The following is a 26,143-nucleotide window of genomic DNA, read 5'->3' as shown; positions in this document are numbered from 1 at the left end:
GTCCGCAGACCGGCGAGAAGAAACTGCTGAATGCTATCAGTGGCCTGTCTCGTCAGCTCGCTGTGCTTGCTGCCGATGTGAATGAGCAGTTCGCCGCACTAAACTCCAGGTTGGCTGCTTTGGAGACGAAACAGTGTGTGGAAGAGACTAACGTTAACTCGAAGAAGAGAAGACGGGTGAACAATCCCAAGATTGCGGTAAGAATATGTTCGGCGATTGCTAGCTAAGCTAAAATTAGCAAAGCAAGCCCAAGCTAAAAGTAGCTTAAAAGCTAATAGTCCAAGCTAAAAGTAGCATAGTAGCCTTGTAAAAGAACAAGAGAGAGGAACCAGTGTAACGTTAAGTTGCTTTGTTAAGTGTACGTTATTGGTCTTTTACAGGAAGCAGTACGCCGGCTTCACAACTCGGAGACGAATTGTAGGCGCTACGAACCGGAGCAAGGGTAAGATTTAAAGAATATGCTTTCATTCTGCTGTATAAGGAAATAGATGCGTTAACAGTAGATACCGATCTTAACTGTTCATTTTGTTTTCACAGACGAACCTCGCCTCATAACGAAGCTGTGACCGCTTACTTGCTCGGAGCTTTGTCCGCAAGTCCGGAGTTCTATGACGCCGATAGTGACGCCATTGTGTGTAAGTAACTTTTACTGTTTTCTTCTTCCTTGTTTTAATTTTACTGTGACTTAAGTTCTCTTATTCATACCACTCATTTAATTGTTTTCCAGCTGCCTGTAAGACGTACTATGAAACGGTACGCAGGAGCTTCAGACACACACAGCCTGATCTCGCATCGCAGGCGGAAGCTGTGAAGACGTCAGCCCGGAGTCGTTCCAGGAGAAAGAGGGTAAGACTTATTAGATCCGTTTTTGGTGAATGTGACCAAACCTACCTAAACCTATTTTTCAGGTGCATTAATATGTGTTGTGTCCATGCGCAGTGCATCGCGCAGTACTGATTGTCTTTATTGATTGTTTTACAGCTGCTGGAAGCGAGACGGAGTGTGCTTGCTGGCGATGAGGTGGACCGTTGGAAGTGCGCCACCACAGACATGATGTCTGATGAGGAGGACGGCGTCGTTGGCGGGGTGTCTGGATGGATTGTGCGACCTCCATCCTCTCGTAGCCAGGAGCTCACCGAGCTCTGTGCGACTCTACAGTCGCGTTTAGATAATAATCCCAAGTACAGGGCCACGCACAGCAGGCGGCTGTAAAATTGTTAATTTGTTTGTTGTGGGCAAATTTGTACAGTTGTGTTGTCAATAAAGCTCTTTCTTTGAATACTTCCTCCTGGCAATTTTTCCTTTCCTCAATAAATTCATTCATATTTATATTTATATATAAATAAATATATATAAATAAATATATATATATAAATAAATATATATAATTAAATAAATATATATAAATATATAATATTACAGTGATCTGCTAACCAATCACTAGTGATTATTCTTGTTTAAAAGACCCAGTGTGACCAATAGTAACACATCTGCCAACGGGGGTGGGGTTTACATTTATAATGACTCATCAGGTTGACCAATAGTGACAGATCTACCAACGTGGGTTGGCTTTACATTTATAATGACCAGATCTGCCAACCAATCACGAGCGATTATACTTGTTTAAAACTAGTGGTTTCATCCAATCCTGAGTGAGGATATTCAAGCCATCTCTGGCCAGGCGGGGTTTCGCCGCTATTCATATGCTAATTAGAGCCTTCGCTGTGGTTCGTTTCCGACAATTTTCGGCACAGACGAACGCGGCGTTCGCAGCCTGTAAATTGTCGTTAACTCCCGAAAATTAGGGAGATTTCCGGGCGTTTACAGGGACGAAAATCCGACTTTTCATGCAGTGAATTGCATCTTTTCCTTTAAACGTTGAGCTAAAATGACAAGTGAACATTCTCACTTCACTCAGAGCTCGTCTTCATCTTTGCACAGCTCTGCCTTGCATAAAACCAATGTTGTCTCTGGAAAGACAGTCCCTTGGCACAGAGAGAGAGAGAGAGTGTGATAATGATTCATCAAGTATTTTTCAGTAGGCAGGAAAACAACCGGAGGAGAGTCATCTGACAGACGAAGAAAGTGCCATTGTAATTAGTTTAACACTTGGCAAAAGCACATAGTCCTCTTGTTACGGAAAGCAAACGGGGAAAAAAAGTGGTGATCAATACCTTGTGTCGAAATCTCACGACTGGTCGATAGAGTGGCGACCTGAATTCCTCCTTGTTGGGTCTCCCGTCTGCGCCGAGCACGGCAAGGCCCAACAAAAAAATTGCCGCCGACCACCATCTGGCTGTCTTCATTGGTCTTTTCCTGTCAAAAAACAAACAAGAAAGGTGAGTGGCTTCTCCAAAACTCTGGAGGTTCAATACTGGTTGGCCAAGACAATGCATCAAGTCTGCAGTAATTAGTGTAGACAATGGGAAACGCAAAACTGTCGCTGTTTTAAACTAAAGCTATCAATACGTGCCCCACACTCGGCGAGGAGATTAGATCTCCTTTCGAATCAATTTAGGGGAAATAGACGTCATGAGAAAATCAAGATAAAGTAGACAAAGGGCCAATAAATTAAGGCAATTAAAGTGAGGGCTTTGGATTAATTAGTCGAGTGTCTAAGTCAAACAACTGTGATGTAACAGTGAGATTACATCTTAAACAGTTTCCTCGCAGAGACACAGCCCAAATATATGTATTTAAGGGAGTGAGAACATTCACTCTTCACCTCCAACAAAACTACATTTTCAATTATTTATTGTGATGTGTGAAAACGAGTTTGACCTTTGCAAACGTCCAAGAAACCGTAATGTTCAATGAAGCAAAAACGCAGGGAATACACAAAGAAGATATGCGTTAGCCAGTGCTCTCATATTGCCTAACACCTGGTGTTAAAATAAGTAAAGAACAAAAACACATCCACACAAGCTTTATGTTGAAATGGGTTTGTTGCTTCATATTTTTATCCCTTGTTGTTATCTGCATTTATGCCGTCAGTTCTTTGCACATGCAAAAATCCCCATTGCCAGAAGAGCTTTAAATATAAATTTGACTCAACTTGTTGATTTTCAAACCCAAACTGAGCTGTACTTTCTAAGCCGTGTCAAGCCTCCAGTGCCTGCTCATCATCCTCCAGCGGAGGAGATGACTGACAGCAGGATGGTGACCCTTCTTCCTTCTTCTTCTGAAGTGACACAGAGTCAGACAACAATGGCACTGTTGTGGCAGCTCCGTGGGCCCACATGCTATTGGCTGGAGGTCAGGAGGTTGTACCAGCAGTGCAACATGACCCTGTGATCTTCCGGATGAGGCGGGAACACTGAAACTGTATTTGCGTGACTTTATGTGACTTTTATTGTCTTCCTGAGCTGCCTGACACCTGCAGATTTCCCTGCGCATCCCTTTATTTTTGTTTTCCTAGAACAGATCTGCACTGTATATGATTCATGCTGGTGGAAATGTGATTATAGGAACAAACATCAACAGCAATTGTCTTTCAATTCAACACCCATTTCCCACTTGACATTTACAAATCTATGTCCCTTTTCAAAGACAACATTGATAGAATTACACCCACCACCAGTCCACCTACTGTACCTCCATCTCGCCCTGTTAAAATTACAAAAAGGATTTAACAGTCACATTTTCAAAACAGAGAAATAGCCCACCTTATTAGAGCCAATATTTGAAGGAAAAATCTAAAAAGAAACAAATGTACAAGTAATATGCAACACACTATCACAATAGTGCTTCTTTAAGCCTTGGTCTTTAGCCTGCTTTCCTTCAGAACAAAGTCTTTAGCCTCTGTAGATTAAATGTCCCGTCTGCCATTCCCTCACCCCACTTCTGTGTAGTAGTGAGGGGGCACTGAATGTGGCTTGATAATCCAGTGGGCAAAGAGACTTTTTTTCCTAACTATGAGTCTAGGAATTCAAAAGATCTCTGATCCTGGCAAAGTAATTTTTAAAACGCTGTTAATGATCAACAGCCTTACCAATCCCCCACCGACATATTATGGTCGTTTTGGGCTATGGGGCACTGAAAAAGCTCACTTATTGCCTCTTTAATGTGATCCTTTTCATTCTCTACACATTTCTAAACTCTCCAGATCCAGGTAGGAACCCTGCCTGCAGCTGCTGCTGCTCTACTTCTCTACTAACAAAGTCTTTTAGACACAGTAGGTGGATAACCATACCTGCTAGCACAATCAATCAACTTCTTTGTGGTGTCCCGATGTTAAATGGGTTATTAATGGACTAACTTTTGCAGGATGCTGTGTCAGAGAAGGAGACACATGCACAGTTTCAAGAAGCTTAATGGAGTCATACGTTACAGCTCCTCGCAACACATCACAACGTCACAACTGCAGGTTCTACATCTTCTCACTACTGACTTATTACCAATCTTACTAAAAGTTCAGTTCCTAACCACCAACTGTGCTGTTTTTTTATTTATTTATTTAAAAGAGCAAAGTCCCCAAGAGACCAAAACTGTTTTTACTAAGGACTAAATTTGTTTTATTGTTTTTAAATCACACTTTTACTGTTTTTATTCTATTTTAATTCAATTTCTTATCTAATGCATTTATGTGCCTCTGTAAAGCACTTTAAATTGCCTTGTGTACGAATGGTGCTATACAAAGAAACTTGCCTCAACTTGCTTTGCCTAAACAATGCACAATAAATTACTGTAAAAAAAAAGTAAATCAGTTCTGTGGCCATTAGTGAGTTCATTTAATTGTCATCTGTTTCTGTTAATAGAGTTGTGCCAAAATGACAAATTATACAGATGGGAAGGAAGCAAAATTGAATGCAAAAGTTGGACATAAGCAAAACTGCTAAAACTGAACTGTTTAATTGAATTGCATCAAACAGAGAGTCTATTATTTTTTGTCCATCCCATTTATATCAATGAGGGTAAACGTCGTATCATAAATCTATATAATTAGAAACAATTCCATAGCACCACCTACTACAGCCTCAAAACCAACATCTCTCTAAAATATTTTGACAAAAACTGCACTATAACCTTCATAAAAGTTAAGATGAATAGCAGGGCAGGGCTGTTGTATTAGACTGCATTAGTTTTAGCTGACCGGGAAACTGTCCGTTTATCCAAAGTGAAACTGAGTATACTATGTGTTTTCCTCATAAAAGCCGAGATTTAAGACGGCTTTCCGTGTAAATGGTTCCTCATTGAACTGTCATCATGTCTAGTGTGAGCATGTCAAATGATTGTACATACAAGCCCTTGTGTATGAGAGAACTAGAGTGCATGTTTGAGTAAATAGTCTTATTTATTTCCTTGAAAACACAGGAGACAGAAACAGTCTGGAAGTTTTCTCTGGACCCCCCAGGGAGTGTCATCATAACTTTGGCTCATGGTTTTAAATTCCCTGGAGCACGTCTAAGCTTTGGCATTGACTTTCAAATGAAGACTACCCATTTCCCACTATGTACACAATGTATCATGTCTTGACAAGCTCACAGCCGCTCTCCTCCAACTCCCCCTACCCATCTGTCTCATTCAGCAGATTTTTGCTCTTCAATGCACTGGGCAAGCATAACAACACACATAGAGCCCAATCATTCAGCTACTACGTATGCGTATCTTCTGACTGCAACATACTGTGCATTAGCTAGGGGTGAATACATGCAAACGCAATTTACCATCAGCTGTCATGCCGTCATAAGTCTGGTAAATAGCAAAATATAATTTAATTCATTTAAAATGCCATGCGTTTATTCCTTGATTCAGGAATACGCTTCTCCCACATGACTGTCAGTCAGTGTAGACTATTTCTGACTTATGGATAATAACTCTCCAATTTACAGAGTTCTAATTACAATCAGACTTTCTCAAATATAATTAAACAAAATTAAATTCTGAATATGGCTGATGGTCCACTGGGAACACCGTGTCTTTTGTTGTTCAGACAGCACTATCTGATACAGTTCACGACTTCTAAACAAGCCTGAGAACGTATTTCAACCTTTTGCAAAAGGACAATGAACCCTCTAGAAGAGTATTTTAACAAAAACACCTAACACTTCCCTCAAGCATCCATCTTGTACTGCTAGCTACCATGTCATCTGCAAAGTTAGTGGTTAGAGCAATTTTAGATTATTTCTCAATTAACTGAAAGAGTAAGCCTTAACCGGAAGTGTAATTTTCTAATCTAGTAACTAGTCCCTTGTTTTATTCGAACAATTTTCAAGTTGTTTTTATACTGCTGAAGAAATTAAATTAACCAGTTCACAGAAAGAAACAAGAGTTAAAGAAATGGACAAAACTATATTTAGGTTGCAGGAAATTCTGCTGTGTGCAGTAGAGATGGGATGATATAGGATTTGCAGATTGCGATAAAAAAAAGTCACAAAAAGTTGTTTGTCGTGAATTGACGACTATCTAATAATGATGAATATAGCAACAAGTGAATAGAAAGAGCTGTCTAGATAGCATCACGGTAGAGATGTTATCAAAAATTATCAAAAAACAGACTCACACAATGTTGCTATGTATTAAAGTTTTTATTTAGATATTATATTTTAATTGTCCTTTATGATAAAACTTAATGCGAAGGTTGACATCTTTTGAAATATGTCATATTAAACCATATATATATATTATATATATATATATATATATATATATATATATATATATATATATATATATATGGTGGGTGTCACATCTTTCAAGTGCTATATATCCTGTTTATGAGATATGCAATGATGGCCATATTTTTGCAAGATAGGCAATTTTCTTGAAACCATTATTATTCTGAATAGTTTCTTTAAAGGCCATTTTTTTTAATCTGTCAAATGTTAAAATGTCATTTGAAGCTTCATTCATCATTATCCTGTGGCAGCAACGTTTTTTGCAGGTTGGCAGTATATCATATTTTCTTTCTATAGCATAAAATGTAAAGTGTCAAAGGAGGACAAAAATCACTATTTTTTTCTCCCATACATTCACTCTTATTTATCCACTTTGCTGAGCATGCATTAGGTTTTTCTGCAATCACCCCACTTTAAAGTCAGCCAGTCTTGCAGATTTACACCAGGGAGCAGGCCAGTACAGTCAGACGATGTTGCAGCTGAGATGCTTATCAAAGCATAAGTTCCTTGCTCCGTTCAATTATGACGGAAGACGATTTATTAACTCATGACCAATTGAGATTCTCAAAATTCTACAGGAATGAAGAAAAGAGAAAGCCAAGGCATTACATTTAGCTCTACTTTGAAAAGGCAATTATGCTTATGTTCAGACATAAGACCCTAAGTCTGGGTAATAGACTTCATCAATATATAAGCTGTAATTTTCCTCCATTTTTGGTAAGAGTCTATAATGTAAATACGATGGTACGCTACATACGACTTTTAGAGTATGTGTATTGCCTCTCAATATGGCCACGGCCGCCCGCAGCACAACTGCGCTCTGAAACCTATTATTTCCAGTGTCTTGCAGTGCAAGTTCATTGTGGTTTTACAATCGCTGTGCAGAACATAACCACTTCCTGTGTGAAAGGCTCCACACAGAAAAGAGCCATTGTGACGCCATGCAAGCTATTGGAAATAATGGGTTTCAGAGCGCAGTGGTGCTGTTGTCGCGTTTTGTGTGAAAGGAAAAAAGATGGCAAAATTAACGTTGTTTACCTGAGAGGGGACGAGAGGCTGGGTGCTATGCTTCTGCAAACAGGATGTTGCTTGGAACAGCATGGTCAGACTATCAGCTGTTGTGAGCTAGACCAACTGCACCTCATGTGCAGCAACGTGCACTAAAAGCACGGAGCAGCCGGCCCGTCGATGGGTGAAGTCGAATAATCAAAAAATAAGGTCCTAACTCCTATTCCTTGACCTCTGGGGAAAACGTCACGGGGTTAAGGAAAGGCGATAGGAGAACTCAAAAGGATTTAGGAAAAGACGGCCGCGGTGCTCGGAGAATCCGACCGGACTTTCACTAAGCTACGTCATCATAACGCAGCCGCTGATGATTGACAGCTTATGATCGGCACCGGCGATTGACGTGCATCTGCACTGGAGAAACTACAATAATGGACTACAAAAAACGTGTTAGTTGGTTTTATAAACGGCTGGTTCACTGACCGGCTTCAGGTCCAGCAGCTCCTCCTTCCTGTTTGACCGTTTGCTGTATTTACATTTCATTTGTGGTTTTAGTTTCGTTTTTGTCAAGTTTGTAACATGATTGAAATAAATAAAAAATACCATTCAATTATTATCACTGTCCACACATTTATCAACACAATTCCAATTACTCTATGTCTGCATGAAAGTAATTGTTAAATATGCAAATGCACATATTGTTTGTTTTCATGAACAGCCGAGATGTGTGGCACTTTAAATGTTGCTCTCGCAAAGAATTGTGGGTCGGCCTAATCTCCTTTCCTTTCGTATAGGAAGGTCTGTTGCATCCTATGCTAAAGGATAGTGGTGCAACGGGTCATGGATTACCCGTGATCCGTACGGATCAACCCTCACGGGTCGGGATGGACGTGATCCGCGGATCAGCTGACAAATAATAGTTGCGCGTTCACGTGATCGGCACATGCATAATTAATTAGGCTACTTAACATTTAGCGTGGAAGCATGGCGAGCGGCGGAGCGGAGTTGGAGAAGCCTCCTGCCTCCTTTAAATCCACTGTATGGGAGCACTTTGGCGCTTCCCTGTGCACCATGAAAACGGGAAAAGGTTGGTGGACAAAACGGCCACGGTGTGTCGGCACTGTGGCACCAGAATGGCCTACGAACACGGCAACACCTCTTTTTTTTTTTACAACACAATAACCCATTTTCCCAGACTGTTGATAACCTTGGTTACATGTACAAATCTCATTCAAATGTTTACTCAAGTACAAAAGTCTAAGCATCAACACACACTCAGTCATTCAGTCCCATAATTTGGAATTATGTTCCTCAAGTAAATGAGGTAACAGTAACATTACTTCAGTAAATGTACTTACTTTCCATCACTGTTTATACCGTCACATAAATTGGAAATATCACACACAGCATGCTAAAGCTAAGGCTTTACCAAAAATATGCACTTTGAAATAAACCACCGAATGATGAGACTTGGTTTTCAGGAGTTATGAATCTGCAGGCTGGAGACCAACAAACAATGTCATCTTTAGAAGAAGATACTATAACTCTATGGCCATACATATAGCAATGCTAATCCCGCAGAAACTTTACTCATCATAATTGTACGCTAAAAAGTTGTAACCATGTAGCATGTAATTTGACACGTTAACACCAGCTAATTAAGATGCAGCTGACTCACCTACGTTAGTCTTGACGAGCAGGACGTTAGTAAATCAAAGTAAAGCACCAGTTTCTGGAATTTGGTGATAACAAAGTTGATTTCTCGGCCATGTCTAAATAACACTTAAGGATAAGTCATATCTTCTTCTCTAGTTGAAGCACACAGCAGGCGCAGGTGAAACGCTACTCAACACAGGCTCGGAAATCAAAGATGGTGCCGACTCTTCTCAGGTCTTCGTCAATCACCGATTGCTCAGCAGCATTGTGCTCAGTGCTGCCACCTGTCGCCTGATGCTAGTATATGAAGTATGTTTAGGTAGGGCGACTTCCCAGTACAAACAATGGAATAGTCCTCCTAACTCAATCATTATGTCCTAAAACTGATGTTGCTATGGAACAAATAATGCTTATAAGCTAGTCAGCCAACCATATACTGTAAGTCATATGCAGTGAAGAGTGTCAGTGAGAAATCTGGTGACAACAATCCACTGATACAATAATTCATATTCTAACCATGTATTTATAGGCAGTGGTGGACAGTATAACTAAGTATGCCTACATTTACAACGACTGTTCTAAAATCAATTTAGATTAACTTATATTTATACTTGAGTGACTTTTCAATTTACAGCTGATTTACACTTCTGCTCCGCTAATTTCAGAAGGAAATGTTGTTCTTATTCATTCCACTACTTGTTTGACAGCTTTAAATATTTGTTACTTTTCAGCTTCAGATTTCACACAGAAAACCTACAATAAGAAATATATTGTATGGTGTTTTTATTCAATCGTCTTCATTTAATATCCAGGTAAAACTGCCGGCAGAATAGAAAGGTGTCTCTCTTTTGTTTGCTTGTTTTGTTTCAGCATTTTTGAGCATGAAAAAAACTACAGTAAATAAAGATGAAATTTAGAGTGGGGTTTCTTTACTCAAGAAATTGGATGTCCTTTTTTTTCATTTCTGCATTGCTGACAGGTCCGATTGTGTATTTTCACCTTCAAGTCGTCTGCTAATACACCTAAGCAACAATGTTGTTGTTTTAGAACAACTACAAAACACTGCACCGCACCTCTTTACATTCATGAGATTGTGTTTGTTTGTTTTTGATAAATCATTTTTAATAAATTTGGTTTTCAGAAATTCTGAATCCGTATGCTGCAGAATAAAAAAGAATGCCGGACTAAATGAATAGACCTACATTATTCATGATTTAACGCTCCTCTGGTTGGTCTTCTCCAGGCCCATTTACAGTCAAAATGAAGCCCCTGTACAGCTGAGAAATTGCATTGCAATAGTAGCACATGGGCTTGTTTCCACTACCAGGGATGCACTGGTGCTCCCAGTTTTCTCTGTAAACCAAAGATTTCCGAGAGAAGCTTGTTTGAAATTATTCAAATTGTCGGCGAGGTCACTGGAGGGGAACTTGAAGTCAGCAGTTAAACGTCTCTGCTTGCCTCACTCTGCCCCTCTCTCACCATATGCTTCAGCTGACACATCCCTGACCTCCTGTAGGCAGATCTCTTTAAGCACGATCAGCGGTATTTCTATGTATACAGATCAATTTGGTTGGGGAGCTCCAGTTTGTCTGTGAGATATCCGGAAAACACTGGAGCATCTGCTGTGTGTTTGCTGCCCAAGCACCCTGCTGCAGCATGTCTTATTTGGCAGAGTTATCATGGCACTTCTCACACTCGTACATCCCCGGCAGCACTGTACACTGATAAAGGACTCCTTCAAGTTCAAAGCACGTCCAAAACCACAGGCGACAGACTTCCCCCTAGGGTAGTGCTTCCGTTTGGTCCTTGTTCTTCCCTTACAAATGCAGAAAATGCTGTGTCAATCTCTCAGAAAGAAGAGTTCCTTATAACAAAAGGAACAAAGGGACGGCTTTGAATGTAATACATGCCTAAATGAGGATATCTCAAATAGTGTATGTTACGTCCCCGCGTGGTGTCTGTAGGAATCTTTTTTTTTTACATACTTGGGCCATTTTGCTTTTATTTTACTGCATCAAGGAAACAGCCACAGCCTCTGTAGTCCAGACGTTTATGATACGCATCAAAATGAAACACATGAGCTTTTAAAGGATTTGCTGAGGATGTTTTGCATGCGGCGAAAACAAAACAAAAACTCATTTCACTACAGTTTTCTGGAGGAGTTAAAAAAAAAAGCTCAAAAAGCTCAAAGCAGACTGTAGTACATTTATTTCTGCAAGACTTGAGCCAGTGAGTCAGTTAATAAATTGTAAAGTGGGTTCATAAAGAGCGGCAGCACTTGCCTAGAGGTTAGAGATGCTGGCTGGTGGATTGTAAGCTTATATGAAGCCCATATAAGATCAGAGAAACTGGGTGTTTGAAGTAAAGGGGCAAAAATCGTTTCCTTCAGAAAATACTGCAGCGTTTCCCCCTGGGCGAAGCACTCAACCCCAAAAACCCACAATGAAATTACAAGCTGGTCAACATCAAGAAATGCCATTCATCATGTTTGACCTGTGCATTATAGGAAGAAGGTAGAGATTTTTCATATATATATTTCCAAAAACAGGCTTCATAACTATATACTATAAACTGTGCAGGTACAGTATGTAAGCATCCATTAAAACTGGACTTTATATCGGCTGTAAAGTAAGAAATGACCTGTTTGTTTATTTGTTTGTGTTTTTAAAAACAATAAAGTAATTACCAAAAGCTTTGAACATTGATCCCAAAACTCTTCAATTCCCTTCCTAACGGCACAAATCAAAGTTATTAATTACAACACCGATCACAAGCCTGTGCTGGTAATTCATTACGTGCAGAATAATTGAGTGTTATAGTTCATTTCCGGAACAACTGCCAATGTGTTCAGTGTGCTTCACTGATTTCCAAATCTAAAAATCGGTTTACAGTCATATATTCTAACATTGATGCATTTGATTTTGTTTCATGCAGGTAACTCAGTCTTTTAGAGTGCTGTCCTTAAGTAAACTAAAAGTAAGATGGCAATAGAAGTTCCATTGTTTTTTTTTCTTTCTATTTAATCATAACATAATTAAACACATACAAATAAAATACACATTTTACTATAATATCATCCATTTACCTTGTCTTATATGTTCCCAGGAGATCTGGGCCATGTATAGAATCAAAAACTAAAGCAATCCCAACTCAAAGTCCATTTAGTAGCTTTTCCGAGACCTTTCAACCGTTTGTTCCTCAGCAGATGTGGTTGGTCAGTTGGTGAAGGATTTGTTGACATTCAAGCTCAGTAGCTCTAATGATTTACTGCTATACTTTTCAGACTTTTCATGTGTGTTGGCTCAGAAGTTTGACGTCCTTCTTCTTTTAGAAAGTAGAAGTGCCGGATCAAATGGACATCCAGTGATTTAGTTGAAAGATCCAGAAAAATAGTAAAGATAAGTCAACTGTTGATTTGAAGGCCAATAGCAAACTTTCATACTAAAACATACATCACCTTTTGCAGTGATATAGTAAAGAATATAAAATATACTTATTGTTTAGCCGTTTTCTAGATTCTCCTCGTATTTTATCACTTTGTTTAACACGGGGCAGTAAAGTATAACAGTGCTGATCTGCCTCTTTGTTTTTGGCAACAACCAACGTCAAATTTTACCACCCTGCTATCACAAATGTTCTGGCCAACACTGTCACACCTGTCACACCTTTGCTGAAAGTTGAAGTTATGGGTTTGTCTATTCAGACATGGTGACTATTGCACATGATAACTGCTCAGTCCCTCTGTTTACTCCAAGCTGTTGGAGCAGCTGGAAACATAAAATGCATTACTTTCTGTGTGCCAGAAAAAAAATCCCCTCTACTAAAAAGCAGGTGCTTCGAGCCACAAATAAAGCTGAAAGCTGTCACGAATGGGATATTCTTTGAATCACAATTCGGTGGTATCAATTGGCAATCCATAGCAAAAAGTTTTTCTTTTCAGCAGGAGCCTTCCTTGAACCCAGAAAAAAACATTAAAAAGTATTTCAATAGCGTGCAACCTTTGGTTGCTGGATCTGAGTTTCTGCCCCCCGAAAAAGGTACTTTCTGGTGTTGTAGTTTGTAGTATTAAAGGTCACTGACACAAGTCTAGAGGCTGCTACAGCTTTAGCACAGCATTCATTCAGGCTGCAAGCAACCGCTGTTAATCTGTATAGGGAATCTATTGTGTTGATATTGATGTGTAAATTAAAATCAAAGTTGACTTTCCAAACTTGAATTACAGTATAAGATGAACTTAAAATAAGTTGAAGGGGCAGAGTTTTTTGCCTCGCCTCTCTTATGAGTTCAAACTCCATTTCAACCTCTCTGCGACTAATTTGCCACCTCATCGTTCTTGAAAGGCAGAGGAAGTGCAAACACAATAGACCGCAACAATGTTGGTCATTTTAGTTTCTGGATGCTCCCTAGCTCCTACGATTATTTGGTTTAAAAAAAAAAAATAGTGGAAGAAGGAAATTTCGATTCAGATTTTGTATTTACTTCAAATTCTGATAAGATACATTTTATCAGCACTTTTAATTAGAAGAATATGGCAACAAGAACACCCTGATAATCTACCCAGAATTAGGTGATTCGAAGCCACCTCCTCACAAAACCATTGTGTAATCACCGACTATTCATCTGAAATGGTGACAGATGTTTTGGTGAGAGGATGTACAGCGTCTTTTTGCAAAGAGAGCGCTTCGTCTGCAGGCGCCCAGCTGGGCAGGCAGCTGTGTCAGCTGACAGCTACCATGGATTCTGCTTTGTGTGCAGCCTCTAAATTTCCTGTGATCTCCATATTTGGAGGACACATTTACATTTAACACATTTAGCTCCCGATTCTACACAGACCGACTCATATGTGACCTTTAGCTTATGCTCCAGTCTGCTCTAATTAATTAGGAGTCCCCGCTGATACATAGGGGAAAGATTTTGTGACACCTGAGGAGTGATAACCAGGGCCTCTGATTTGCTTTACTTTTAACTTCAGAAAGAAAGAAATCAGTGTTTTCATCGCAGAATAACTAATGTGAGCTCACCTTTAAGCCGTCTCTTTAACAGCAGCCTCCCGTTCAAATGGATAAAATGCAGACGGAACTCTAGGATTTCATTAGCTGGATCCTGGTTTGTGCTATTCACAGTAGAACTAATGAGCAACAGCGGTTACGGCATGAGAAAAGAGTTCAATAGGGCCCCTTTTAAAATCTTACCCTGTGCTTTTTTTTCATTCTTTTCATCTGAGGAGCAATTTTCTGAAAGGCGGATTTCTTTCTTGAACTTAAATTGAATCCTAATAGTTGAGTCAAATCTGAAGCTGAGGCCTAAACCTGGCACAGCTTTAATCATCTCTGAAATATTCTGGATCACGTCCAAATAACAGGCACTTGAGCCGCCTAATGTCCTTCCATAATCACCATGATATATTAAATACGCCCAGTTATGCTGATGGTCCAATTAATTAACCTAATTATTGAGTTAGCTCAATGAATTAGCATTAATTTCAGGTTTAAGCCTTAAATTCCACAGTATATGTATAACAGGTGGTCATTAACCTATATATAACGATTTGTGCCACGCCCACAGATTCCATATAAGGATTGGACATTGTCATGTCAACCATAGGTTTATGGACTACAGTTTTTAAGGCTCGAGTTTGGAATTTGGCCATTTCCATCTTGGATTTTTTGCATCCATTGAACAGAAGTAACCATATTTGGACAGCGAAGGAGTGACGGGTGGATCTGACAACCACAAGCAGCAGAGCGGCAACCTTATTGTATTCACCCCCTAATGGCCAGTAGAGAGAATGCAGGTTTAAGTCAGTGAAGTTTTGGCTTCACTTTTCAGAATCCGAGGTCGCTGCTTGGCCTCGCCGGTAGAATAAAAATATCCTAATGGTGAGGAACACTCTCCTGCTTTTGTCAATAAAGGGTTTCAGTGGTGTGAGTACTAGGCCAGACATGTTTGCTTCTAATAAGAAGAGGTAATGATTTTTTTATGAGCTTGAATTATATAAATAATTAATCTTGCTATAAGTTACATTTCATAGTTATTCAGTTGAAAGCAACTAATATTTTGACAACTCTTCCAAGTTATAGCAATAAGTTCAAGTGTTTGAAGGGAAGCTGTTGCATGATAATAAGCCGGTTTGAGCCAAGACACCACCAACACAAGAACGGATAAATCTGAGCGTTACAGACTTGCTGCTACCTCATTACCTGCTGTTAAGGTGCACTTAACTCCAAAATTGCTCCAGTGGGGCTGCTCAGTGGCTAGCAGATACAAACTGTGGTTATTGAGGGCAGCTCTCAGGTGTGACTGTGTGTTATGAAGCATGGTGTGGCTTTCATGCTCAGTGAACCTTGCCTGCATGAGTAAAAGTTGAAAAAAAAAAAGTTAATTTCATGCTTTGACATGAAACACTTTATAGATAAATGATCCCATTGTTTATATTGCTGCTTTAATATTAGAGAATGGGGTATCAGGTTGACAAGCACTCACCCACAACAATGGGAATTGGCAATTAAAATTGACAATAGAAAGCTCCAGAACAGCTTTGGTGGGTTTTGTGCTGCTTGTCAAGAAGGAAGTTTGAACCTTAGATTTAAAAGCCAACATGGATGAGAGGCATAGATTGTAAGTAAGAAGTGGACATACTAGAGCGCCTGTTAGTTTGTGGCGTGCTGTTTCGAATCTTCAACTTTATTCATTTTGGCCGTCGCCATGATGGTTTTCGCTGTCACCCTCTTGGTGTTTTTGGAACCAGTAGTAGGTGGAGCTAAGTACACCCGAACATTGAATAAGTCTTTTTCAGTCGGCCAAGTGTATTTACTAGTGTATTTTACTCTAAATGGGACCATAATTTACTAACACACTAACACATGTTTACACTGTTTGTAATTTACAATGTGGGTATCTGGGCCAAGACTTCCTTTACAGTGTGCAGCTCATTATTTACAGCATGATTAGCGACTTGAAAGGCGACACTGGAGTTGGAGGTGAGAGATAATGTATGTACAGATCGTTTCACAATTAGCCAGTTTACAAGCTCATTTTAAACCAATAAAAATCCTAGTGGGTTACCAAGATTGCATTTTGGCCAATGTCATCCCCCTCTGACTCTCCACACGGACTGTTTATCTGCATTCAACAGAGGCCTGCTCTAACGGGATTGGTCAGTACTATTCTAACTACAAGCGGAAACCAGAACGCCTCCAATACCAGAATCTTCCCCACAGATTCTGCATGTGAATGCGGTTTATGGAGATTATTTTCTTGTAGACTTCTATAAAATCAGACGTATTTTTGCAACAAGCAGAGCCCCCTGATGGCCATTTGAAAGAATGCAAGTTAAAGGCCCTTCTCCTTTGGCTTCACTTTTCACAACCGGAGGTTGCAATTGAACATACAATTTGATGACAACTGTCCAATGGCCCTCATTCCCTCAGAGGGAAGCCAGTGAGGGATCACATCCTTGTAGCTGCACTAATGTCTAGCAGCTTACTTTCAGCTTCAAAATAGTGGTTCCTCAGTTTTCAAACGCAAAACTTTCAACACTCTAAATATAAGTTTGATCTACATTGTGGTTGATTGGCAAAGGGTGGAAAAACACCAGACTTGTCCTTTAACTCTGTTGAAAACCAGCACAAAGGTATTTCAGAGAAACTCGTCATTCCATTCAAAACACCTTACATCACAACTCAGTCCCTACTGTACACTTACAAGTCTTAGTTCACGGTCACGAATAATTAATACAGACTTCTTAGGATTTGCAAACCCCATTTTCACCGGACTTCAAAGAAGCAACTTGCCGTCTATAACCCGGCTTCTGAACCCTTTAGGAAGCCGCCGCTCCGATATCCCCGACTCATTAGACAGATCGCACAGCTCCAAATGCCGAAAGCATAACAGCAGTGCATCCCACGGGCAGCAGATAGCAGATAAAGAAGGAGATAGGCCCTTGTGTAAATTTGTTGGCTGCACGTTGGGATGACATAATTCATTATCCCTGTCCTTTTTATGAGGCTGTTATCTGTTTCATTCAGATATCTTTCCAAACGCATAAAATGTGATTACACTGAGCTTTGAACTAAGGCTGCCTTGTTGTATCTCAACACTAAATCCCTTGTGCGCCACAGTTACATTTTACCATTGAAGGAGGAATGTCACAAATGTGTCCTGCGAGAGTTTTTATAGTGTTGTGTGTTATTAGATAACATCTTTAATGCGTCTCCTCTATATGACTGTCAATTATCTTTTGTGACACACAGAACTGTAATTAAGTTTCAGCATGCTCAGTTAGGTTGATAGAAACCGATCATATTTTGCATGTTTGGGATATTCAGTGAATGTAAGGATGGCATAGTGGATGAAAAACAGTTATTTTTCTGCCCCGGCAGCAACTGCAGAAGCCGGGGAGCTAAACACTTTCAAAGTTAATCTGCTATAAATCCTGGCAGGCAGTCCAAATCTAAGCAGAGAAACATCTGAGCTCAAATGTGGAATTTCAATCATGCTCGCGCTCAGAAAGTAGGTGCTTCAACAGGATTCAGTTTCAGGAACAAAACAAGGCAGGTATTTCCCAACAGCTATTGGTCTAATGACAGATACGTCTCTGGGGGTAACAGCCTGTATTTCTGGGGTTCTGCTGTAGCCAAGACTTAATTTTCTGTGCGCTATTTGTAACATGAGCAACCTGAGATGAAAGACTGGAGTTGGAGTTGAGAGACATGCTTTACATGCTCATTTTAAACTGTTGGAAAGCTAAATCATCAGACGATAGCCACTGGGTTCCCAGGTTGCATTTCAGCCGATGCGTTCCACCTCTTTTGTTCTCTACATACCTGCATTCAACCAAAGCCTGCTTGAACATGACTGTCTTATACTCCTCGGACTACTAACAGAAACCAATACGCCTCTGATGCAAAAATCTTGTCTCTGTTTATTGAGATGCATTTTTTTTACCTCCTTAGGTCTTGGATGATGCTCATGGTGTAGATGGGATATGAAATCTGCTGAATCCCAGCGGAGTCAGCCGTGTTGGACTGGAGTACAATGATAAGAGGCGAAGGGATTTACAGCAGCGAACACCAAGGAAGTGGTGAGGGTAACGGGAGTTCAGCTGGTCAATCACCGGAACGCTAATGAGCCTCTGATGTGTTTCTAACTCAGCAGCGTGCTTTGTTCTCAGAAGGACTATAGATGTTTTGTGTTGTGGACTGTGAGCTTTCAGTGGGTGCTCCGACCGGCTGAGGGATCCTGCAGGGAGTCAAACATTATTTTCTGAGCTCACAAACAGGATGCGTCATTTTCTGGTTCACCTTTTCACATTTTCCCCTTTCAGCTCCACAATTTATCTATTTTAAGACATAAGCATAGTAAAATGATCCAGCCTGAACTGATATTTTTGTAAGTGTCAAGAGTGAATGCTGAATCTCCAAATCCATCGGCCTCATGCTGCTGCCTAGACGAGGCTGACAAAATCCGTCTGTTAAAGCCAGGCTACGTGTTTCCCCTTGTTTTCCACTCTTTGTGCTAAGCCAAGCTAAACAGCTGGTAGCGGTGTCTTTATGTTTACTGCAGAGTCATGAGGGCCGTACCCATCTTCTGATCAAACTATTCCTTTAAAGTGTATGGCAGCTGAGGATATCATACAATTGAAAACAGCAAGAACAGCTGCTAGATGGGATTTTGTGTTGAGATTGGTTTGTCAATAACATTGTTATTTTCCACAATGTTCAGTTTTGTTCTTGGAAAATTTAATCAGAATGTCTTTTATAACTCAAAGAAATCAGCAACCCACTTGCAGCGGCAGGATTTGAAAGTAAATTAAATTAAAGTGAAGTAAAGTTCCTAACACTAGAATCTACTTAAGCTTAAAAGGAAAATGGTGCGACTGTATTTTCTAACGACTGGCGCTCGTAAAGAGGCTCTAGGTTTTCACACACTATATAATTTATCTTTGATCCACCCAGGCAGTCCTTAAGAAATGCCAGATAGCACACTGTGACCAGTCCCGGCTGCCAATTTGTACTGTATGAAAATTTGAACTAATTCATCCTCTGAGATTGTGCGCATTATTCATCACTGTATTTGAAAAGTGATTCTAATATATATTTTGTCATGCACAGGATTTCTGTCGAGCTTGGCTCGACATCTGAGAATGATAAACAGCCGACTGTGTACTATCAGCTCCGATTCTACCCGGGGATTCCTCCCAAAAGCCATAATTATCAACAATTAGGATGAGTGAGCACCAAAACAACCGCAAGATATTTAACAGTCATTCTACACGTCAGGAGGACTTTATGTGCAGTGACTCCAGAGTGCACCTATAAGTTCTCTGTGACAAAGGTTTGACAGCGGGGACTTGGCCGTTATATGGTCCACATTACAGTCATTTATGTGAGCGGGAGTCTCGAAATACGAGGAAGTGGCAGGAAAGACCTTGACTATTTTTTATAGCCATTTAATTTAAAGACCTTTTCAAATGTCACGAGGTACAGGTTGTCGCTACAAATCTGCAGGAAAAAAAGCCTGGCAGAGGTACATTGGCTCTCTCATTGTTAACAATCATTATATAATCAGACTGATCTGATCTACTGTACTGTGCACAAAAGACTTGGCCACAGTGGCAGCGAACGCTGAACCGCGACGTGCCATTAAAATGCAACGCATGGCCAGACCACCACCACCCACCCGTGTCATACGCTTCCAAACAAACAGCAAACAACAGCATTATTATCTCAAGAATCCCGGGCCACCAACAGCCCCACCTGCTGAGACATATTTCACAATACCTCAAACCGCATTTGCCATCAGCCTGCTAGCAGCACACTGACAGGATTGAAACCTGGAGCCTGTTGACCCTCCCATCCTTTAGGTTTCTGCAACTTCTATTATGGTCTGACCATCTGCCAAAGAGCAGCGAGACAGAGAAAGAGCCGTCTCAATAATTCACCCGGCCTTGTCTTTAAAGTAGCCACGAAAGCCTTGTTCTGCTGTGCTGTACGAAATGGGTTATGACAATAACAATTTAAGAATCCACTCGGAGTTCAATCAAGACATGGAGTGGAGGAGGTCATGCTTCAGAAGTCTAGCTGTTTGAAAAGTCAGGAGACATGGCCTCATGCTGTTGCCTTAGATTGATCTTAGAAGCAAAATGGGGAGAGAGAAAAAAGAAATACGATCCAGTGGAAATGTTTGACTTCACTGCACAGCGTAGACATTCTCATACATCATTACAGCAAGCAAGCATGTGCTGATAAACTAAATTGCATTGCGAGTGCTCTCGTCTGTAACTGCTACATGTGATCAAAAGAGGGTTTTGTTTGCATACATTAGGCAAAGAGAAAAACAGGTTTTCATTTCATCAAACAACCTGGGCTGCTCGTCAGGAGACAAATGTCAGAAGGTAGTGTCTTCTCTACGCGGCAGCGGGATAATATATCTCAATATGTGTGGGCCCACTGCACAATAAAGATTCCACATGTTGGAGAGGAGGAACAACAAAGAGAGACGCAGAGACACAGATGGGAGTTGGCGGCGCTTACAGTGTGGCTCAGAGTGGGAAGAGGGGAAATGGGAAAGGGGAAAGCAATGTTAGAAGTGTTATTGTAGAGGTGGGTTAGGGCTCAGCTTTTGAAAGATGATACATGTTAACAATTTGTGTATCAAAACATATTTGCAATTTCGATTCCCATAGGGGGCTACACGTGGTGTAGTGGGTAGCATGGTTGCCTCACAGCGAGAGGGTCCCGGGTTCCACTCCAGGTTCAGGTTCGAGTTCCTTCCTCGTGTGTGTGGAGTTTGCATGTTCTCCCGTGTCTCTCCGGGTTCTCCGGCTTCCTCCCACGATGACTCTAAATGTCTCGTTGATGTGAATGTGAGCGTGAATGGTTGTCTGTCTCTACATGTTGGCCCTGTGATAGACTGGCGACAATGACAGCCAGCGCCCCCGCAACCTTTTTAATACAGGACAAGCGGTAGACGATGGATGGATTCCCATAGGTAAATATGGGAAATATCTCATGCACAAATGGTAGATATGTTGTTTTGATCTGTTACCTTATGAAAAGAAGACAGTCACCACACATAACGTAAAAAAAGCACAGATGACCCATTGTAAAAGTGTAAATGTGTGCGCTCAAGAATCTACTCAATCAATACAGGTGCGTTCTTTCAATGGAGACAGAATTCACACTAAATATTTTTTTAATGTTAAAGGTAAAGTTGGATACTGAGGTACAACAGTTTATTGGCTTCCTTGCGGAGAGTTCGGTGAACGGGTCGATACGACTCTGTTAGGTTCCACACGTTGCTGCATGTGAAAGTGAAAATGTGTGCTGTGTTTATGTCTCATTGCTGTAACAGTTTCTTGGCGAACAGCTGGGTGCACTTTACCGAGCGCTGTCATCGCTTTGAGGTTGCCAGGCAAACAGCGGAGACACTGGCCAGAAGTGTCGGCTGGACGGACAAAATGTTACTCATTACGTTACATAACTTTGTCTAAAGCAAGAAACTTAAATTTTGTGTATGGATTACACAAATGAGATATATTAATTAGTGAGCTTTAGTGGAGCTGGTAGACATATTTTTGAACAGGATTGGACAGAACCATCTGCTTCAAGCTAGGCTAATGGCCTTCTGGCTCGGGGTACAGACATGAGAATTGTATTGATCTTCTCGTCTAACTCTCTGATATACTATTCCTTAAAAGTTTTCACACAAATTAAAAAAAAAAGGAATTTTCTGACTCCAGGGTCCAGTGATAGCTATCAATGCATAGCTTGGGTTTACATCTCCAAAAGTTTTATTCATTATATTTTGGGTAAATCTGCTTTATTTGATAGTGTGTGAGAGAGAGAGAGAGAGAGAGAGAGAGAGAGAGAGAGAGAGAGAGAGAGAGAGAGAGAGTTATAGAGAGATGGGAAAGGCAGGGGAGAGAGAGACGATGACATTTCTGCCACCACACTGAAACGGTGGAGGTGAATCCAATCTAATTTATAATACTGAAAGAAAATAATAAAATCAACAGAAATGTGTCTTTCCAGAAAGGATGTCCCCATAACTCTACATACTGTATAGAACTCACTTTTAACAGTTTTCTTTAACTACTTTCTAGTGAAGAAAAATAACTGACAGAACTTCCATTGTCTTGGAGTGGAGGAAGACATTTCAAAGCCTTTATCTCAAAACGTGCAAATAAAACCAAAACCAAACATGAAATGTTGCTTTAGAGATATGATGTGAAAGTAAATGCACAGTTTTCTGATCTGATCTCCCACACTTAATAAATACAATGATAGCATAAAAAGGCTACAGTATATCCCATCATATTTGTTTCCCATTAGTTCAGTAGTGGTATCATTGTTCTGTACATGTTGACACAATGGATTCCAGTGATCCTGAAGAAGCCCAAAGGAAGCTGGCAGAGTTGCAGTCTAGTTGTTTGATCTCCCATGTTTGTTCAGTGTCTCAGCAGAAACCACTCGGAGTTTAAAATAGACAGTAGAGTAGCCACGAAGGGGTGAGTGCACAATCGTAATATTAGTGGTGTGGAACAGCAAAACCTTTTGGAACAGACTCAGCATTGAAAAGTGAACTGCACCTAACATCTGTGCCATAAAAGTAACGCTGGGAAAATGTGCTTCTTAAAACCAGTTTGCTGTCTAGAAACAGCCCCATAAAGACGTCTCAGAGGGTAATTGGTAAAGATTTTTTGGAATCCGCTGCGACGCCAGGACACCTGAGATTGTTATGAAGACCTTAAAACGATGCCATTTTCAGTGCTGGTGCAATTCTCCTCCCCAACATGCAGCTTTATCGTCATACCCCCCCCCCCCCCCCCCCCCCCCCCACACACACACACACACACACACACACACACACATCAGTACCAGTTGCCATTACTGAGTGCCCACACCTTCACACAGTACTTTTCCTCTCAAATCGGAAGTGCTTTGATCAATTTCCTATCATTATTTTCCCTTCTTTCCAGTGAAAGAAATATTGACTCAAAAGCTTTTGCCTCCCTGCGGTTCTCTAAGAAAGTCATTGTAATGAAATGAAAAGCAGAGCAGCTCCATTAACACCACTACCTGCTCAGCTGGCACCATCTTCTACCTGTTGTTAAATTGCCTAATTGGATCTGAGCTGGGGGGGGGTAGGAAAAAAAGAGAGTGCAATCGCTTCTTTCTGGTCTTGGTGTGGTGGAGTAAAATGTTTTCCCTGTGAGCATATTGTGAACGCTGCTGTTTTGCTTTGCTTTGCTGTCCTTGTTGGTTTGAACATAACTGTGAGCCAAGTCTCACACAAATGCAAAAAGCCTGCTCATTCTTTAAAGGAAATATCATTATCTCATCTCTCTTTCCACATTCCTCTTCGCAAGAATGTTATTTATTAAGACAAGCATGTTTATCAAGTATCCTTGCTATATTCCTGACCAATAATATACAGCCTAAATAAATTATACTTGGTCACCAGTTCATATTCAAGTGGAGAATCAATTAGTCAGTGCAGCCTTGAAAAATAGACCTACTCATTCATACAATGTGGCACTGGAAGTAGATTATATCTTGTGGTTTCAAAGAGCTTTCATAGATAAAGTGAATGCAGTGTGGGAATAAAGGCATTGAAGTTGGATTGTAAAGGCCCATAGACGGCTGAACGTTCAAACTGCATGGTTTATGTATAGCATTGACGCCTCTGCTGCAAGAATTTTGATTACTGTTGCAATCAGTCGAGAGATGTGTTGGGAACAGGGGTGTCTGTGCCTGGTAAATCACACAGAACATCACAATTACATATAATACAATATACAGACTGCTGAGCATTTGTGTTGATCTTCAGACACATCGTTTGTTACTTCCTCCTGTGACTGTCTATTAATAACATTGTGTGCCAGGTGTTAGACCCCTCGTGCGAACAAGGCAACAAATTCCTAAACTAGGTGATTATTTTCAGTAAAACTCATCAATATATTCTTTTGTTCATTGGAAGTATATTTTCACATGGTAGAAATACTCTGTTACAAGTCCTGTATTGAAAATATTATTTAAATAAAAGTATGTCAGTATAAATTACGTAATTTACTTTAAATTAAAAGTAAATACACAATGGAGAATAATGGCCCATGTGAGTTTTACACTAATGAATGTGTAATTAACGTTTTTGTTGCTGAGGAATCTAAATTATAAAATGATATACATTGGGGGGTTTAAGATTTATTTTTTACAAACCCTTCATGTTTTATAGAATAAAGTATAATTTAATCATTTATAGTGTCAAAATATGTTTTCTGATGAAATATAATGTGAAGTAAAGTAAACGCAGAGTTTTTTTTTTTTTTTTTACAGTTTTGTAATAGGCCTAACTAGTGTACAGTTTGTTAATATCATTGTAGTAATGTAATGTATTTGTTGTCCTACTGTATATGCCACAACAGAGACCCCCTGGAAGGGTTTCTGCCTGTAAATCTGAGTCGTATCGGTGGCAGAACTTAATCCGTCTTTAGGTTAGCTCTAACTCAATCTGCTGCACCAACGCGGCGATAACATTTTTAAAAAAGACCCAGATTTCATTCGCAAACCATCTAACAACACAATTATTGTCCAGTCCCGGCGCGCGCAAGAGCCATAATATCCTGCCAAATGAGTCAGGCGCAAAGCTGAGGATGAAAAACAAAAGTATAATCCCTCTGCTGCTAACGGTGTCACTCAAGGATTATCGAGCCAAGGGGGAAAAAATAACACGCTAAATACTACGCGGGTAAATTAAAAGCTGTGGGCAGTGTGGCGTGTCTCCAACCGTTAAAAAAGAAGATTGATTGTGTTACAGGACGTGTTTGTAGCTTCATGTGCGAGCGCCCCTGACAGAATAACAGCGACTGTAATCTCAACTTCAGATATCCTGATAGCAGTTGATTTGAGCCTCCGGGACCTGGCCACAAGTACATTGAGATGGTAAACGCTCGAGGTGCCAGATTGGGAGATATTTCCGAGTCAAGGAGGGTGACCTGGGGGATTATTAGACACGAGTTGTTGTGCCTCGCCGACGATGAGGGTTAAGCTTGCTGTCTGATAGCGAGTCAGACACGGAGAGGGACTTTTCGTGGATGGAGCGGATAGGCTTTAAACAATTACACCACAATCAATAAAAACACACGAACAAAATGTTTTTGTTACCTTGGTGTCCAGACGTAAACCATCCAGGAGGATAATCCAAGCGAGATTAGAGGTGAACGGAAGGGAGCAACACTTCTCAACAAACTATTATTAGTGATAATCTCGAGCTCCGGTCAAATCCACTGCTGGTGTAGTATAGAGTAATTTCCGATGTGTGGAGCGAGACAGAGAGAGGGACGTCCTCGAGAGAAGTTTGCGCCTATAAGCAGCCAAAAGGAGGGGGGGTTGTTGATCCTTTCCCAAAAGATCATCAATGCGCGGCAGAGCCGAGCGGAGGACGCAGGAGAGCAGAAGGATGTGGAGTTCAGCACCACGGCACAGTGGACAGCTCCGCCGGCGTCGCGATGTCACCTCGGCCGCTCTCGGGTCTCGTGTGCGCCACCGAGGCAGGAGCCACCAGCCCCAACCTCACCTACTGGCTGAGTCCCGACCGGATTTACATACAATCACGCGGGAGGGGGGATGGGGGGCAGGAGAGGGAGGGAAGAACCAATCACAGATATCCCGTAGTAGGCAGTATAAGCAACAAAACGAGGGCAGACTGACAGACGGAATGTGAAGCGGTTCTGTGCCAAGCGGAACTGTCCTTGACTAAGAGGGGAAGGACTGGAGAGAGAGGGGGGAGAGTTGGGTTTCTTTATGGCTGCCCCACTCACTCACTCACTCACTCACTTACTCACTCACTCCTGCGCACTCGCA

General features: G+C 40.8%; 1 protein-coding gene across 1 annotated transcript in view; it reads right to left on the bottom strand.

Moving 5' to 3' along the window:
- fstl5 (follistatin-like 5) overlaps positions 1–25,842 on the bottom strand; it is a 176,705-nt gene extending 150,863 nt beyond the window's left edge. Inside the window, exons 1-2 of the mRNA XM_084009730.1 lie at positions 25,445–25,842; positions 2,175–2,316 (exon numbers count right to left, since the gene is read on the bottom strand). Coding sequence (XP_083865856.1) covers positions 2,175–2,316; positions 25,445–25,467 — 165 coding nt within the window. The 5' untranslated portion in view covers positions 25,468–25,842. The remainder of the gene's footprint in view (positions 1–2,174; positions 2,317–25,444) is intronic.
- Positions 25,843–26,143: the final 301 nt, after the last annotated feature.

Source organism: Eutrigla gurnardus (genome assembly GCF_963514095.1).
Source record: "Eutrigla gurnardus genome assembly, chromosome: 5".
In the NCBI taxonomy this organism is placed as follows: Eukaryota; Metazoa; Chordata; class Actinopteri; order Perciformes; family Triglidae; genus Eutrigla; species Eutrigla gurnardus.
The sequence above is the reverse complement of the archived record's forward strand: the minus strand, read 5'-3'. Positions and strand labels throughout refer to the sequence as shown.